At 41.1% G+C, this 18,741-nt stretch overlaps 1 protein-coding gene across 1 annotated transcript in view; it reads left to right on the top strand.

The window, feature by feature from the left end:
• The first annotated feature begins 10,809 nt into the window (after positions 1–10,809).
• The window catches only part of fam20b (FAM20B glycosaminoglycan xylosylkinase), a 46,170-nt gene continuing 38,238 nt past the window's right edge, over positions 10,810–18,741 (top strand). The window contains 2 exon segments of the mRNA XM_034180402.1: positions 10,810–10,966; positions 18,313–18,660. Coding sequence (XP_034036293.1) covers positions 18,532–18,660 — 129 coding nt within the window. The 5' untranslated portion in view covers positions 10,810–10,966; positions 18,313–18,531.

The following is an 18,741-nucleotide window of genomic DNA, read 5'->3' on the forward strand; positions in this document are numbered from 1 at the left end:
CAGTGGTTCTTAAAGGTAAAGGTAGGTTGTTTTTGGGTAAAACAGCAGGTGCAAATCATTAAAATAATTTCAGATAGAGGCTTTCTCGGTAAGCAGGTGCCAGTAATACAGGTATCCACATACTAATCCATTGAAAAATAAATCCCATGATAGGATGGGAACTTGTCAAATTCACAAGGTAATCCATTATTTACACATAGAAAATACAGACACCATCTTAAATCAATATATATTAAAATTCTTTATGGAACAGTCCCACGTTATATTTATATTACATTAAACATATATTAATTCAATAAATTATAACAATCCAATAATCTATGTCATAAAATACAGGATGCTTTTTTCAAAATAACTGGTGTCAAGTCAAGTTCTTCATTTAGGCCTTGGGGACTTAGAGTACCCAGGTATGGGATCCAAAAAGCCTCCCTCCTTAATGAAGTAATCTCAAAGTTACCTCCTCTATTAGATTATTTAACACTTTCAATCCCTGTATATTTAAGTGAAGAAATTGGATGATTGAATTTTCTCAACTGTTGGGCCACAGGGTAGGTATTATTTCCATATCTTGGCTCCGCCATCAGCTCTGTGGATGCGAGTGTGGACGGAACAGGGTGACAGTCGTACTTAATAAAGCAAATTGCGATCATTTAAAAATAAAAGCCTTGACCAGACCTGATGCTGATCTTTAAGATCAGATCGGGACATCCCTGCTGTCTATTCTTATTTCTGTTGTCTGTGTCTCCCCCCCCCCCTCCCCCATCTCTCTCTTTTTGGTCTTGCACCAGTTTGAGAAAATTATTGCCCTTATCCGCATTTGTTTGAATGATACTTTTGATCTGTCAGTAGAGAAGATTGTGTAGAAGTTTGTGGCATCTTACATGTTGCCCTGTGTCCTTCCTGCAGGATCCTTGGGGTTCAGGAGAGCGCCTCTCGTGGTGGGCAGACATGTCCAACCTGCGCACGGAAATAAAACCTGTGGCCATCTCTAACTCTCTCAGCAGGACAGCCACAATTCAGGCACACTCCGCACGCTGCCAAGTTTGCCCAATTGGAATGATTTTGTGTCAGATGCTATGCAGTAAATGTAGGGGTAAAAACACGCCTTCTGAGAAGAGCATTTGTTTGTGCTATTGGCCAACTACAGTCCCTGTTATGGATTGTAGAGAAGGACAACACAAGGTCTCATGTTAACTAATTCAATTCACTTTTCTTTATACGTGGTTGGAGCACTTACGACAATAAGTATGACATGCTCCTAAAGCAAATGCAGTCCTAAAGAATAATAAGTAAGATAAAAATAAATGATTTTTTTTTAATTCTAAATAAATCAGGTGCTAATAATTCTTGATATAATTATACCAATAATGTTTTTTTCATTTATGCAATGTTAAAATGAGCACCGTCAGTAAGCTTGTTCAAATTGCCATCTGCCACCAAACTAAGCGCCGTCGCCGTGTCAAAGGTTGCGAGAGTGCTAGTGTGACCACGCGGTCCGTCAGTGCTCAGTTGCTACATGTACGCAAACGCAATACGTCGTGTGCTTACGTTAAGGTGGTCTCGGCGTGCAATGATGCAAAACGTATGGAACCCAAATTGTATGGTAAATGGAACAAAATTGCAAATGGGACAAACGATTAATATCTCGTGACATACAAACCAATCAATGACAAGGATCTATTTAGATGTCATATAAAACGATTAAAAGTATAAAACAGCAAGTGCTCAATATGTGCCGAATGCAGGTTGTGTAAACATTACAATAATATAAACTGGAACTGTTGCAGTAGCAACAGTAAGTACCACAAGTAATGCTTATCCCCAGATACCATAGTGCAGTGGTTCCAGACTCTGGTCCTCGGGGTGTAATGTACTGGGCATGTTATCTTGTGAGCCAAATTAGCACAGTGCTACTCAATCATATTTTCAGCTCTGAAGGTTAGCAAAGGTTCTGTCAGAGTCACCAGCTTGTAGAAGACTGTCAAACGGGGTATTATTTGGCCAAAGAAGGCAAACTCTTAGCCAACCTCATGTTAGGCTTGTGGTGCAGTATTCCATTGGTTTATTGTTGTGGACAATCTGGAGTTTAATTCATCAGCAGCGAGCCCTGCCCAGTGGCACTTCAGGGCTGTTGGAATTACATAGGTTGTAGGAAGGCTTTCCCGGCCCTGAATAAAGGTTCTACATTCTCATTTTTCAGGGTGTCCCTGTGATGGAGATGCACACAAAGGTGTCATCCCCTAAAAATGGTCTACACCTCATGCAGTGGAAACCATCTATTCTGTCCCTGTTAGCTGGTGACATTAGCTCATCTTATGAATTGTTGCATGAAATGTTGTAGCATTTAATATGTATGTGCATATACACCTTACACCCCTCAGATAAATCCTCAGTTTTGTAGAAGCAGTTGCAAAGACCAAATTGTCTACCTGTGATTATTAATAGGATAAAGAGTATTTGAAGCAGACTGAAGATCAGGATTCTGACATTAACTTCCAAAGAGAGATATTGAAAATGTTCAAATACTGCAGATCAGTGGGAGCTGATCGTGAAGTGGGTGGATGGTTAAAAAAAAAAAAAAAACCACAGTGTAGTCCGAGTGGTACAGCTAGAAGAGGCTTTCAGTACTGCTGTGTGACTGAGAACTTAAGGCTCAGGTTTATAAGACCAGCAATGATGGATGGGTCAAAATTTGGATGTGGGAGAAATGAGAATGCTGTAGCATAAAATATTGTAATCACCTGCAGGAAGTTAGAAATGTATCAATTGCATTTAGAGTCAAAAGTCCTGAAATGAGGGGTTAAACATCTGCTTTAACTGGATACAATACAAACAACGTCTGTGTCTGTGTCAGGTCTGTTGCCCTAACTGGACCTGGCCTTAAACTGTGCCTGAGATCGGATCCTGCAAACACAATTTCTCAAGCACATCACATAAAAAGAGACAACATTAGACAGAGATCTCTTTGTGAGCTTTGCGCAAAGGGGAGAAGCTTCGGAGAGAGCGTACAAACCTAAGACAACCTTGCTTTCCCCTGCTCCTCTCTGCCGCCCCCCGGTGCTTGCTCTTTTATTAGGAAAGAAAAAAATCATAAACAATACAACGTAGCATCAGGGTACATTGTGTTTGGGGAAGGGAGGGGTGAACGGTTGCTTGTGAGTTACGGTTTCCTGTGAAACATGCTTGTTTCTTTTACCGAAAGAAGGGAGTAAGCAGTTAAGTTTCGATGTCAACAGAGTCCTGAAACAACCTTTAGTTCATCACTGTGGCTGAGCAATCATTTAGCTTAAATGCAGCATATATGAAGGGGTACATAATTATTATGATTGAATGAGTAAATGAAGTATAAAAGAATATAATTCAGACAATAATAAATGTAGAATCCTTTAACAAGTCAGCTAAGACACATATTCTTCAGTCTTGTGGCTGGTTTCACTCCACATCACACAGATAACAGATAGTTGATACAGTTCATTTCACAAGAAGCAGAAACTCACTCAGACTACTTTTGATTACATTGAATATCATGTAAGCAGGCAATTATTAATTAAATAAATGGTAACAACTCATAAAATCCCCATCAGTCTGTTTTACCATTTATTACCCTAATTCAGGACACTGAAATTCCAATGCCTTGAGTAACCAGTGACATCAGTATGTTTTACAATAATAAGGTTGCAAAGACCTTGAGAGAGCGCTTTGCTTTTACCCATCATGGTTCTTGTGTGACACCTTTGTAATGAGACACTTTTTTTAGGCTATCATTTGGGACTGAACCATCTGGTATTAATTTGCACTGACAAGGGGCAGGACTGCTTTCTAATTAGTGATAGATTCAGTTGATGTCTTGGCTTTCCATGCGTTTTTGTACGTCCCTTTCTTCAGGTGTTCAATACTTTTCCTGTGTTATTTCACATTATTACACAAAACTAAATTCACGGACATCGATATTGGGTTGTTACTGACATCTAGTGAAAATTTCATGTCAGTAGTAACTTTACAAATATATTTACTGAGAAAAATGGTGATATGTTCAATATATTGTACCCACTGTACATGAGGAACGTGAGGAAAGATCTTGTCATGTTCATGTCCTGTATATATACTTTTTTTTTTTTCCATTCATGTCCTATGAATTGTGTGGATCATTTATCTCTTGGTATCGTAATCAGCCACCAAATTACATTAAATTAAACTTCAAGCATCTGTTTTCCAGGTAACACCTACAAGTATCAGGCAGGGAGCAGAATGAACGCCTTGCTGTGGTTCAAACACTTGAGTGCTGCCTGCCAGAGCAATAGACCACCGGTACAGTGCCACACCAACATATGCACACTCACAAACTGCTCAGTGCCCTCGGAGCTTACACACGTCTCTCTAATAGGTCCTGCTAACCTGATGTCATTTGAATGAGCAACAAAAGGAAGACGACTGACTGAGGACAGAACAGCGGGATGAGGAGGAGACTATTGATGACTTGAGTTGTGGGAGCTTCACTGCCACGAGGGCTGACCAGCGTTCCCTGAATTGTGCTCTGGCCTCACCGCAGCCTCACCTGCCACCACTGCCTTAATCACAGTCCCCTGTGGTGACGAGTCTGCGTGGCTGAAAGTGGCCGGGTTCTGACTACTGATCAAGGATCTGCACCACTGCTCCTTTATTTTTGTTTTTTTTGTTGGTTTTTTTTCTGTGGGCGTTCTGCATTCAGCGAAGTCATTTAACTTCTCACAGACTGTGCTGAGGGACACACACAATCTTCTCCTTTATTTATTTATTTTTTTTGTTTGTTTGTTTTTTTCCTGGGGTAACTTCTTTTAATTGCCCTCCGTTCACCCCCATCACGCTCTGACGCTGGATGTTTGCCTTTTCATTAATGGGATTCACTCATGCACAACATGCACGCTCCCCGTTGGATTAGTCTGCTAGACTTCAGAAGGTTTGAAAACACTTTATTTATTTATTTATTTTTTTCTTATTGCAGCTCAGTTGACCTCCTCCAGCACAGACATTTGGCTCGTTGTCTACGTGAGTTTGCTTTGGGTCACGATTATTTGCGTCACGATGCAATCCACACGCTTGACGCAAGCGTATTTGATTGCATTGTCTTTAACGTAAGGGCTCTGATTCGCAATCAATCCCAGCATAAATGCTTCCCCCACCTCTCTGATGGGTCTAGTTTTTAATACAGATCTTGTAATGTTGTTCCTTCCTTCCCATTCTGTCGTAGCCTTGCTAGGTTTTTGTGGATGTTTGTGTGTTGTAGAACAGGCTTGCTCGGGGTGGGTGTTCCAATACTTGCTTAAATACACCAGATTGTGTCCTTTTTTCTTTTTTCCTGCACAGGTACGATTATCCCAGAACCTAAACTAAGAAGTAGTCAGGGTTCTGGAGAAAAGTCTTCTTTTTACAAAGCTGCATTTTGTTTGAGTGGCATCAGCTTGGAAGGACCATGCTCCTTTCAGTGGACTCGCACACAGAATAAAACACTAAAGACTTGAAAACTGTGATGGAGCCCAAGGGAGAGAGCAATGAGAAATCCTAACACGTGGTTTTATATCCCTCCTCCCCTTATGGTTGGATCCTCTCATTCAGAGCTACCTGGAGCTATACACAACAGTGTTTTATGTCTTGTTCCATATTTATTTTGTTTTTGTTTTGATAGGCATGCTGCAGTTCACAGTATACCATGTAGTTGATGATTCATTGCACGTCAGTGTAGTTTGTCTGTTATATTTGAGTATTAAGTTGTTTTTTTTCCTCTTTTTTTTTTTTTTTGGTTTTTACTTTTTTTGAGTGATTGTTTTTCAACATTAATGTCCAGCTGGGTTTTACAGTCTTCCATTTGCTCCTCTTATTATATTGACCGGCACCCCCACCGATCACCTTTAGGCTCTAACCACTTCACGTCAGAACTGGGATAGCGTACACACCGTGAGCACTTTGGTTATGATTTGCGCAAAGCAATATCTTTGTCGCTCTGGTTTTCTTTAGAGAAGGCAGAGAGCTCCAGAGGAATAAGGTGTCGTAACAGCTGTTGGGATTTGATATTTTCCACCCAGCATCGCAAATGCTTCGGTGTGCCACAAATGCACAAATCCTGTTTGTTGTTGCACAATCAAATTCTGTGCTGGGAACTTTTCGCCCAGAATATTGTAGCCGTTCATTGTTGTTTACATTGTATTTTTACACAGTCTTGAGCCCACAGTCACAGTCCTCTGTCTGCTCCACAGCCCTTGGGGAAAGTTGTGCATCAGCAAAGTGGGCTTCCCATCTGTCCACAAGTTTTTTTCCTCTGCTCAGTCTGTGTCTAGACTGTTAGTGGAATAGAAAGGTTAACAGATCTATCAGCTGATATCCCTCCAACTCCCCTTTCACTGTTCCAGCCTTCAGCTGTTTTGTGGACCTGCAGGGTTCAGGCCTAAATAAAGCATCCACTACAATGATGCTTCCACACTAGGCACAATATGCAGCCATGCAATTTGTTGTGCACCATTTATTTAGTTCAGCTTGACATTAGAGAGAATCGTGGATCAAACCACATGATTATGTGTTGCCTGTAAAACTGTGTGTCGTTTGTTTTTTTTATAGCATCTTTCCTGTGGAAGAGAAGTTAGTGGATTCGCATGTGAAAAATGCAGTCAAGCCAAACATAGAATGCACACACATTCATGTGCCTCTGCGCCTCCATTTTTTTTTAAACACCAGTTCAAAGGAAGCCGGCTAGTCCCTGGACGCTGCCGTCACCGCTGAGCAGCTCAGAAGCCGGCAGGCCTGTGTACTGATGGCCAGCTCATACCCGCACTGGATAGTGTTGTATTGAATTCAAAGAACAGACAGAAACGTAATCGGTTCTGATATGACCGCGGTGTCGAGGCACAGGAAGAGCTTCTTGTGCGTCATAGAGCAGAAGCTGATGTGACACACTCTGATTGGTGGAGCTCTGTGCTGATGTTTGAACGGGTTGGGTGATTGTTGGCTGGAGCAGACAGTATGTTTAAAACAGCGTACTTTTGTTTGTTTACATTTGTATCGGAGAAAGAGTGGAATCTTGCCAGAATCGCACCATTTTTACAATTTGGTTACTCGATAAACTGCTGCTTTGCCTCAAATTTGGGAGCATGAGAAGTGTGACAGATCCTGTAATCATCCCCATCACACTTCCCGTCTAGTTAGTTAATCTTATGTAGGTGGTTATTGAGAAAATTATATGAAATGGTGTAATTCAGTTTGATTTCTTTGTTTTTTCCTTCCTGTTTTTCCACATCATAGACGAGGAGGGGTGCATTTGTAAGTTTTGAATACCTTTGTCATGTAGAGCACATTTTGAGGTTTCCTCATTGTAAGCAGTTTGCTGTTTTAAATTGTTTATGTGTAACGTATAGTCAAAATAATGGAAACACAATTCTATGGGTTGTTATTTTATGTTGCTGTTATTTTAGTATTTTTTTATTTATTTTATTTTTTAGGCCAAATCACTTTCACCATAATGACCGTGACCACCACAGCATGTGTGACATTTAGTATCTCCAATCAATATTAATTTTGAACTTTTTTTTTTGAAATGGCAAAAATACATTGTCTTACATGAATACAGATGTGATTGCCATGTTGAAAAATCGTCTTTACTGTGTTCATGATGTGCATCGTGTTTCCATTAATTTGGCCGCCCTGTTTACAAATGCACAGCTCATCTTCAACAGAGTCTATTTCCTCAGATTTTTTTTTTTTTTTTTTTTTTAGGGTCATAAAATGTTTAATAGTTGATATAACGGCTTCCAACAGAGGGAGCTGTAGTGTAATTATGACAGGTGTCTGATTTGATAGAGAAATGGAATGAGTACCGGCTGTGCTCCGGCCACTCTGCACCGGGCGAGTATCGTTCACTCTTCACCAGGGACGGCATCAATGTGTGTTCTAATCAACATATGTGACAATGATTATTTCTAAATGATCCTCACAGTCACCCTGTTCTTGGCTCTGCGTGCGCGTGTGTGTGTGCGTGTCACCCATGTGACTGGCGAGCGCTGTGACCTCAGTCCTGAGTGATGCGCTGCCAGGTGTGAAGACAGAACCAATAAACACTCTGCCCTTTTGTTTTTTACTCCACACACCTGTTTCTGTTCTTCACATACGTCTTTTGTGTCATTTTCTCTGGGACATGGGCACCGGTGTGTCTTCTGTGTGTGTTTGAATCGCTGCCACGATAACTGTTGACTGTGGGGTTTTTTTTAGTTTTGAGCAGAATGACCACCAGTAACTGTAAAAGTCAAATGAAGTGGCTGCTGTGAACAGTGTTTCAGGTGTTTAACTTTAATTACTTCCATCAAGGAGGATTTGTGATCACCGGTGCTGGTTTACCAGCAGGATATGTACTGCCACACATATGCGTGCGAACCCACCACACAAGGCACTGAACTGCACACCGGGAATAATTTTTTTATTTTTCCATCTGACGGGGATTTGGACCAAGGATCCTCTGGTCACAAGCGCATCACCTCACCTTGCCAGGATAACTTAGTTTTCAGCCAATCTCGCCAGAATGATTTCAAGAGGAAGAAGAACTCCTTAAATTCTGGTGTTGAATTGGCTCTTGATGAAGATACGAGATCATTATTTCATACAAATAAGGAGGAAACCAGGTGAAATTATGTTTCCAGAGGAAAACTGCATGGATGGATTGTTCATATTAATTGGCCTTTTCAGTTACCTCTAGAGCCGTTCTGACTGTTCCCGCTATAACAGTCTTAAGGATCTTTTTATTTATTTTCTTTGCTTTCTTAAATTCACATTGTAACATTTCATTATTTCTACTATTGATCTAGACAATTAGGTAATAACGCTGTTGTGTCTGATTTGCGGACGTTCATGCTGGTTATACGGTCGCAAATTGAGCTTTAAAAGGAGTTTTAAAAGGCTATTTGCGACCGTGTAACAGTATGAACGTCCACAAATCATCAGACACAAGGGGATTATTCCCATTCTAACTTGATTCCATCGTTTGCACGGTTTATTTTTCTGTAGGTAATTTGCTCGGCGAGGCTTATCGTGAGGCAGCGTCGCTCCAGCAGCGGTCAGTGCGTGAAGTAATCCATCAAACGTGAAAATCCATCAAATGTGGAACAGTAATTCTGTATCAGAATCCACAATAATACTTTCATATGGTAGCTCAAATTCACCCATTTCGGAGGTGGTACGTGACTTTCTCTCGCTCTCAGCTAACAGCGCTAACCACTAGCAGGGCACACAGCCAGTGTTCTGTCAAATTGTGCGTCTCGTCGCATAAATTGACAGTTCCGTGTCCCGACAATATTGTGCATGCATGCGCAGTTGTGCAGAGGACAGGAATGACATCTCAGAACACCGGTAAGGGCGCGGAGTAATACATCCAATATTTTGCCACTGTTACCCCGATATCATACGGTCTGAACTAATCAGATTCGTGAAAAAACGTAATTGGATTAGAATACAGATTAGCACAGCAATTCTTGTTTATCTTCAAACTGATAAATTCCAGTCACTACTTTTGCTTGAACACCACCCCACACCAGCTTTTTCTAAAAATGTATTTATTTTAATGAATGGGGCAGCACAAACCCTTCATGCACTTGTTTCCAAAACAAGATAACCGGTTCTGGTCCATCTGCAGTTTCACCAGGAAAGGCATAAGGGTAAACCCATACCAATCAACATGAGGATCTGTAGGTAATCTGCTCAGGAGACCCAGACAAAACAGGGGAAGCCAAGAGATTTAAAAAGTCAGTCATCAAAATGAATAGATTTTTTGGGGGGGGGGTGGGGTCGTTTCTCATAAGGAAGCTGATGGCAGACGTTCCCACACTCACACAATGGTAGAAAATCAAAACACAGACACCGTCCTAACCTTAAACTATCTGTGACCCAGACTTAAAGGTTCAGTGGGGATAACTTGGGTGTCATGATTTGGTCATTACATCAGATACTGAGTGCAATGTCAGGTTGTTAAAAGGAAAACGATCGCCTGCTGGTCGAAAGAGAACTTCTGTTTGTTCAAATGCTTTAAAATGATGTCTGCATCTAAAGTGATGCAATGCACATGAGTGATTTGTTTTGATTAGACAACATAAGTTCTTAATCCCTTGGGAGGACTCCCTCAGGGAAATTGAGGTTCCAGTAGTATTGGACAGCAGCACACAGGGTAAGAAGCACACAGAGTAACAAAATTAGAAGTAAGAAACAACCTGCAAAAAGTATAAACATAAATACCAGAACTACTGGCTGCAGCTGCTCCTCTCCTTCCCATCCCGTTTTGCTTAACACCAGCAGCATATAAACAGGAATAATTAGAAATCACACAACCATTCACTTACCTGACTCAGCGCTCTTCAAGCTGTGCGATTACTTGAGCATCATATAAAGAGCGCATGTCTGGAGTTTTTAGACTTTTATGTCATGACTTATGATGTTATTGAGTTTAAACAAATAGTATTTTCCATTTAGTCCTATTGCCAAATGGTTTGGGGTTTTTCCCCCACACGTGCTAATTTTTCAAAATTGCTTCAGTATGTCGCCCTGATGTTTCTTTTTTAAACATGTCGGTCCAACTGGGCAATCCAAATATAAGCAGGATTCTAAATGATTCTGCATCCAAACTCATGAAAAGGATCCGGGCTGCACAGGGGCTTAGTGGTTAGCACTGTTATATGTTCGAGTCCCACCTATGGCGGGGGGGGAGACAAAAAACGTGCGCAGCCACAGCTCTGACTGCGACACTGCCACCTGGTGTCGACGAGGAGGAACTGCGGCAGGAGGAAGTGGACGCGGCGAAGCAGAGAATCGATGGGAAAGTGCGGAGGAAAGGAAGCAGCTACTGAGAGGGGCTGGAGAACCCGCCTGGTTTCCAATACTGTGCTACGTTTCTCTTCAGCAGTGGGGACATTTTAGACGAGTGGAAGCTGGTGGCGTTCCGTGGACAGTGTATGGCCAGACGGTGAGTGTTTGGGCGGGCAGCACGTAAACACATCAGCGTTCTGTATCCGCTAGCTGCAGCTAGCTCCTTGCCGAGGGTGAGATTTTATCATGGCATCAACAATACGGCAGTGTTAGGCTGGCAACGGGGTGTTTACCGTCCGTTTTTTCCCATTGCTGTTAAAATGTCCACCAACCTGATGAAAGGGCGATTGTGTTGAGGCGCCTGCGTGGTTGTGCTGTTATTTTAGCTATGCTAATGTTAGCAGGTGCTGGCATTTAGTGCCTTGTTTTATTTTGACACCAGAAAGCTTCGCTGACGTTTTATTTTTGTGTGCGTGTGTGACTCCTGTGTTAATGTTAGGATGTAAACCTGCATTCTGGCTGTGGTTAAGAAGAGCATCCTGGAGCGCAGGTCCACCTGGTGGGACCGTCTGCAGCGCCGCAACTAAAACGCGGGTTTTAGGCAAACCTTCCTCCTGTCTTACCAGCTCGGACTGGAAGGTCCACCTTTTATTTGTCCTAACAGTACGAATTACCGTCAGTTCCATAGTGACGCAATTTTATTTTGTAATTTTGCCACAGTGTACCACTTCCACGGGGACTTGCATCAAACGTGTTCTTATGGCGCAGATTTTGAGCTTTAATTCAAGGGGAGTAACCATTTAGCAAATAGTTTTTAACACTCCCTCCATTGGACAAACTACATGAAAGTATTATTAATACAAGAACACATCTTTTTTGAGGGCTGGATCCAGAGTGAAAATCTGACAGATGCATTTTTGCCCAATGATAAAATAAAAATCGTATTGTTCATTCTTTATTCGTATTTTATTTTATTCGTGTATCACATGGCTGTGGAACTTCCCTGTTTAAAAATAGTCAAGTTTTTAGTTTTTTGCAGAATTTATTTGCTCCGGAAGAAAAGTAGATCTGCAAATTTACAGTGTAGTTTTTAGAATTTTATAGAATTTATTTTTAATATTTATTTGCTCCAGACGAAAATAAAAATAGATCTACAAATTTACAGTGTAGTTTTTGGAATTTTATAGAATTTATTTCTAATAGTATTTATTTGCTCCAGAAGAAAAAATATAACTACCAATTTACAGCATATTTAAAATATGAAGAAAGTTGAGAAAGTGACCTATGCCACGTGACTGAATGGGTGCCTTTGTTCGGATACATGTATTTAGTAAATAAATAAAATGTTTTCCGATCTGAAAGTTTGTGTGTGGCATAAATACACTTAAACCAGGCATACTTCCATGATGATTTATGGATAAATTAAATACTTTTACAATCAATGCATGTGGCATATCCGATATTGGCGACATCAACAATTGACAGCGGCTGAGCAAGTGGGTTTTGACCAACGATTTTAGTCAGAAAACCACAGAAAATGTAATGTCAGTCATCATAGAATGCCTTTCAAACCACACTATTGTCTGAAAACTATAAACCACTTACCATTTCTTGCTGAAATAAGCACCCAATTTTCCTTGCACAACAACTTTTTTCCTGGATTCCATGATCATTGACTCGACTGGACTGACGCTATGTTTGTTTTGATCCAGTTTGAATTTTCGTGTGTGTGTGTGTGTGTATATATATATATATATATATATACATATATATATACGAGGTCTGTCCATAAAGTATAGGTCCTTTTTATTTTTTTCAAAAACTATATGGATTTCATTCATATGTTTTTACGTCAGACATGCTTGAACCCTCGTGCGCATGCGTGAGTTTTTCCACGCCTGTCGGTGACGTCATTCGCCTGTGAGTACTCCTTGTGGGAGGAGTCGTCCAGCCCCTCGTCGGAATTCCTTTGGCTGAGAAGTTGCTGAGAGACTGGCACTTTGTTTGATCAAAATTTTTTCTAAACCTGTGAGACACATCGAAGTGGACATGGTTCGAAAAATTAAGCTGGTTTTCAGTGAAAATTTTAACGGCTGATGAGAGATTTTGAGGTGATACTGTCGCTTTAAGGACTTCCCACGGTGCGAGACGTCGCGCAGCGCTCTCAGGCGGCGTCATCAGCCTGTTTCAAGCTGAAAACCTCCACATTTCAGGCTCTATTGATCCAGGACGTCGTGGGAGAACAGAGAAGTTTCAGAAGAAGTCTGTTTCAGCATTTTATCCGGATATTCCACTGTTAAAGGAGATTTTTTTTAATGAAAGACGTGCAGACGGGTCAGCGCGTCGGCTCGCAGCCGCCGCGACGCTCCGCCACAGGAAAAACACCTCTGTTGGAAGCCTTAAGGACAAGTTGGAACATGTCCAGCTGTTAAACAATTTCTCATATACTCACTCCACTGAAAGCCATCAAAAACCGCCTGGATTTTACAAATGGTTATCAACACGGAGGTGTTTTTCCTGTGCCGCCGCACCGCGCCGGCTGCGTCCCGACGCGCGGACCCATCCACTCGTCTTTCATTAAAAAAATCTCCTTTAACAGTGGAATATCCGGATAAAATGCTGAAACCGACTTCTTCTGAAACTTCTCTGTTCTCTCACGACGTCCTGGATCAATAGAGCCTGAAATGTGGAGGTTTTCAGCTTGAAACAGGCTGATGACGCCGCCTGAGAGCGCTGAGCGACGTCTCGCACCGTGGGAAGTCCTTAAAGCGACAGTATCACCTCAAAATCTCTCATCAGCCGTTAAAATTTTCACTGAAAACCAGCTTAATTTTTCGAACCATGTCCACTTCGATGTGTCTCACAGGTTTAGAAAAAAATTTGATCAAACAAAGCGCCAGTCTCTCAGCAACTTCTCAGACAAAGGAATTCCGACGAGGGGCTGGACGACTCCTCCCACAAGGAGTGCTCACAGGCGAATGACGTCACCGACAGGCGTGGAAAAACTCACGCATGCGCACGAGGGTTCAAGCATGACTGACGTAAAACATATGAATGAAATCCATATAGTTTTTGAAAAAAATAAAAAGGACCTATACTTTATGGACAGCCCTCGTGTGTGTGTATATATATATATATACATATATATATACACACACACCTGCGCGGTGCATTGTGGGATCAAATCAAAAGCTGTGTTCACTGCGGGGACACTTTTTTTTTAATTTTGTTTTTTATTACCGATAACGAATGATGCGTAAAAAAAATCTGACCGATGCAACTGTTTTGGGCCTGTTTTTTGTCGTCACTGTGTTGCAAACTAACTAAAGGACAATAACGTTTACAACAAATCTGTCATCTGGGATGATCCTGGGTTAAAGGTTCACTCAAACAATGGACCTTTTCCATCGTTGTATGGACCAACAACACGTGCAGCAAGTCTTGACACTTGTTATAAATAATAAATGATTATATTTCTGTATATTAGTGTTTTAATGGTGCATTTTCTGCTTTCAGCTGCTCTGTAGTTACCATCTGAATGAGAGGGGAAATAAATCTCCGTAATTTTTTAAATTATCCGATGGTAACATTAATAGGTAACAGTGAATGTTGATATCACTATTAATTAGTCCCTGGTAACCAGACAAACTGTACAAAGGAAGACTCTCAACCTAGCCAGTTGAAAACATGACATCAACTAAATATGCCAAATATAATTATTCACAAAATTTTCTCATTTTAATTTTCTGTACTTTAAGCTAAAATCATTATAGAGAATCTGTATAATTTATTACCAGCCTTGAAAAATGTCAGCTACATATTTCATAAACATTACCCAATCTAGAACAGCGCGTTAGTAGTGAATGAATCAAGTTGAATTCATTCTGTATTGACCAATGAAAAAAATGCCTTAATGCACCAGTTCTTATGTGATTTGACCTGAGGTCTGATCTACACTACCAATCAAAAGTACAGACATGCTTTACCATTCAGTTGAATAGGAAAGCTTGACCGTTATTTGGCCCAAATCTGATCTACAAAATCTGTCTTTGGGACGAACTTGCTTCGAACTGTCCACATGCAGACTGGTATATTTTTTTATGTTTTGACCTAGCAAGCAAAATATGCATTTTAGTATTGTTTAGGGCTGCCACAAACAATTATTTTGATAATCAACTAGTCACTGATTATGTTTACGATTAGTCGACTAATTGGATCATACATAAATTGGGGCTTATCGCACCACCATGCAGCTGTTATTTGTCTTTGAATGTTGCTGTTGTTTATTATATAATTTAATTAATTATTTATTTCACTATGCCTTATTGTTGCCAATATTGTTTTAACCCATTCATGCCAATAAAGCAAATTTAATTTGAGAGTGTCACAGAGAGAGACTGACCTTCTCAATGGTTGTATCAGATTTCTTTTCCATCGTTGTGGTGAAAGCAGATTGGCCCTGTAGGTAGTTATGGTATTCTGAGTTGAACTGCTTGATCATCTCTTTGAAGCTTGGATTGTCAACAATGGACCAGGGTCTGATATTAGTCACCAGCATGTTCAAGATTTCAGGATATTTGCTTGCCGAGGTTTGCATCTTGTTGTCTTGGTAACAAAGTCGTCCACTGAAGAGGAACTTTTTTAGCACTGTAACATAGCGTTATAAAACATTAGTGTTATCACATTTCCTATTCAAACATGACATCGCTGTTATAACGATATAGTAACAACATATCATGTGTGCTAAGGCAAATGAAATCGCCATCGTTAATATTAACGTTTACAGCTATCAATATAAGTAGCTTGCTATAGATGGTAATATTACCAACTAACTAGCTAATTAGCTTACCAAGATGACTATCCCTGTTCGTCAGCATCTGACTCAGCCACAACGTGCTTCCTTCTCAGACGCTCCTGCATTGCCGTTGTACTGCCTTGAAAGGCAAGTTCTGCTTTGCAGAGTTTACATTGTGTGCATGCTGCATGTCTCATTAATTTGGTTAAAATGCTCCCAAACTTTTGAGCTCCGTTGGCAGCTAGCCATGATATTGTTTAGCGTAACTTTTACGGTGACATCACGACTGACCCCAATTACCACTACTGCACGTGTGTCAAGGACAGAAAGGCAGTAGAAGATACAGCAGCGAGAGAAAAACAAAGCTTCAAAAACTAAACAATGACTTTGATAATTAAATTAGCCACCAACGATTTTAATAGTCAAGGTAATCATGAAAGACCAGGCACCTAATTGGCTCTTTCCTACTCTCCTATTTTACTCTTCCTTTTCAGATATTTAGATATACCTTTATATACTAGCATAGTTCCACCTTAGAATTGGAATATAATATATAAGATATACCTTACTGAATTTTCATGACTAGTTGACTAATCGTGGCAGCCCTGGTATTGCTGAGAACGGAACGTGATATCAGCAACTACAATATTTATGCTATTAAAGGCCACTCCCCTATTAAAAGTGCCCCCCCCCCCCCCCCCCAATTTTTTTGGCACATTGCATGTAGCGAAATTGTGAATTCCTGAGAGAACAGAGTAAAATGAAATAGTCCTACCTCATTTCCACGAAATCTCAGCAAATCTGTTCTAGTTTTCATGTTGCCTATGCAGCCACAGTACCTTGTATGTCAGACTCTATCATGTGTCCTGCCGTTCTCCTTTCCTGAAACCATTTTATCAGCTCCTGATAACGCATCCCCCCCACCAGGCAGCCATTTTGCTGTTTTGGTCAAGGAAAATTTATCTTTCTTTCTACACCACTCCCAGATGCATTTCCTATGGACTAGGAAAATCCAAGCAACTTCTTTTCTGCTTGTTTCACAACTTTTAGCTTGAATGCTGCCAAGTAGCAATGTTTGCGCAGAGTCATTTCATGTAATTATGTAACAGCTACTGCATGCAGAAAAACATTCATTTCTACTCTGTACTGATTCTCTTGCATGCAGTACGCTTGTCTGTACATACCATAAGGCCGTACTGTGTACACCATGCATGCAAATGATCATCAGTAAACGCCCCTTCATGGAAGCTGCAGGTCCCCGATGTGTTTAATGCAGTAAATATGGTATTATTGAATGGTAGGTACAGCTTATCAAACTGTTTTTTAATTCATGTTAAGATGCTATCAGTTGTTATAGAACCATAACTTGTTGAAGACAAATGTTTGGGTAAATGTTGAGATAGTACAGGAACAGTCCAATGAAAATGTGCTTTTATGAAATAATTGTAATAACATATTCTAATCCATGTGACAGGCTATGTGTTGTCGGCCCATCATCTTGCCAATATGGGAAAAATGTTTTTTTGTGACTAAAATGGGCAAGAATATGTTACTGAGAAATGTCTCATTTAAATTAGATTAGATAGTACTTCATTGATCCCTTGGGAAAACTCCCTCAGGGACATTGAGGTTCCAACAGCACACAGGGTAAGAAGTACAGAGTAGCAAAAGTTAAAGTAAAAAAGAAAAATATTTTGCAAATGTAAATATCAATACTGGTTTACTGGCTACTACTGTACCTCTCATTCCCCTCCTCTGTCTTCCTGTTACTCCTCCTCCCCCTGAGTAAGGTGTTGTACAGTCTGATGGCCTGAGGGACAAAGGAGTTTTTCAGTCTGTTGGTCCTGCACTTAGGAAGGAGCAGCCTGTGGCTGAAGAGGCTCCTCTGGTTGGTGATGACTGTGTGCAGAGGGTAACTGGCATTGTCCATAATGTACAACAGTTTGTCCAGAGTTCTCTGCTACCATCGCCAGAGAGTCCAGCTTCATGCCAACCACAGAGCCAGCTTGCCTGAGCAGATGTGTCCTCCTTCGATGTGCTGCCCCCAGTACACCACGGTGTAAAAGAGGACGCTGGCTACTACGGACTGGAAGAACATCCACAAGAGTTTCCTGCAGATGTTAGATGACCGCAACCTCCACAAAAAGTTCAGCCTGCTCTGTCCCTTCCTGTACAGGTGGTTGATGTGGGTTGTCCAGTCCAGTTTGCTGTCCAGCCACAGCCTGAGGTCCTTGTAGGAACCCACAGCCTCTGTTGTGGGTTCCTGTTGACATGTACGTCCTGTTGTACTTATGTATTAACATTTTACAGAGGTGAGGGATACTGCTTATTTTCATGTGAGTCTTTGGACCATCTATGTGGCTTGACATGGAACGAGCCTTGTTTAATCTCTGAGACAAATGCTGAGTCATAGTAGCAGTACTTCAATAGAGTACAAGTATTACATTATTATTCCAAGTATTAATTATGATCATTATGACCTTAGTAATTCAATTCCTTCTTTCATGTTTTAAATGGTGAGAATGATGAAAAGAATCCTTGGTTTTATTTGGTTATTACTTTGAAAGAACTCTGACACCCTGTTGTTCAGTATGTTGTGCGGCGGCACTGTGCCATTGTCTACCCAGAGGGCAGGCTGGTTCTTGGCTTTCTCTCTGTATATTACTGACATGTACATGTTTGATCTCTCGTTTCATTTTTCCCTGTAGTCCTCTCTTATTTCTGCCCCCTGCCCTGTCACCTTCCCGGACCACGCGACGCCCTGTTTGCTCCAGAGAAACAGGCAGCTCTCATCCTTCAGGAGCATGCTGTTGGCCTCAGTGGGTAGGTGGCTAAGAGCTACAGAGGCCATGTGTCAGGGGTAAAAGGGTGTTCGCTGCTGGGGACACCACACACTGCGCCAGGTTGAGGGGTCTGTTGATGTGGAGATGAAGCTCAAACAGCGCATGGTGGTACTGTGCGCCGTGCTCCTCCTGCTGGGCCTGGCTAAGATCTTCCTGCTGGATGGAGGCGAGGGTTCTGCAGCTAGTCGCCGTGACCTGAGAGCATTTCGCAAGGTGACATTTGCGCTTCATGTTTTAAACAAGTTAAATGTTAAACAAATGCTTAATGTTCTCAAAGTTGACAAAATGTACTTT

Source organism: Thalassophryne amazonica, chromosome 10, assembly GCF_902500255.1.
Source record: "Thalassophryne amazonica chromosome 10, fThaAma1.1, whole genome shotgun sequence".
In the NCBI taxonomy this organism is placed as follows: Eukaryota; Metazoa; Chordata; class Actinopteri; order Batrachoidiformes; family Batrachoididae; genus Thalassophryne; species Thalassophryne amazonica.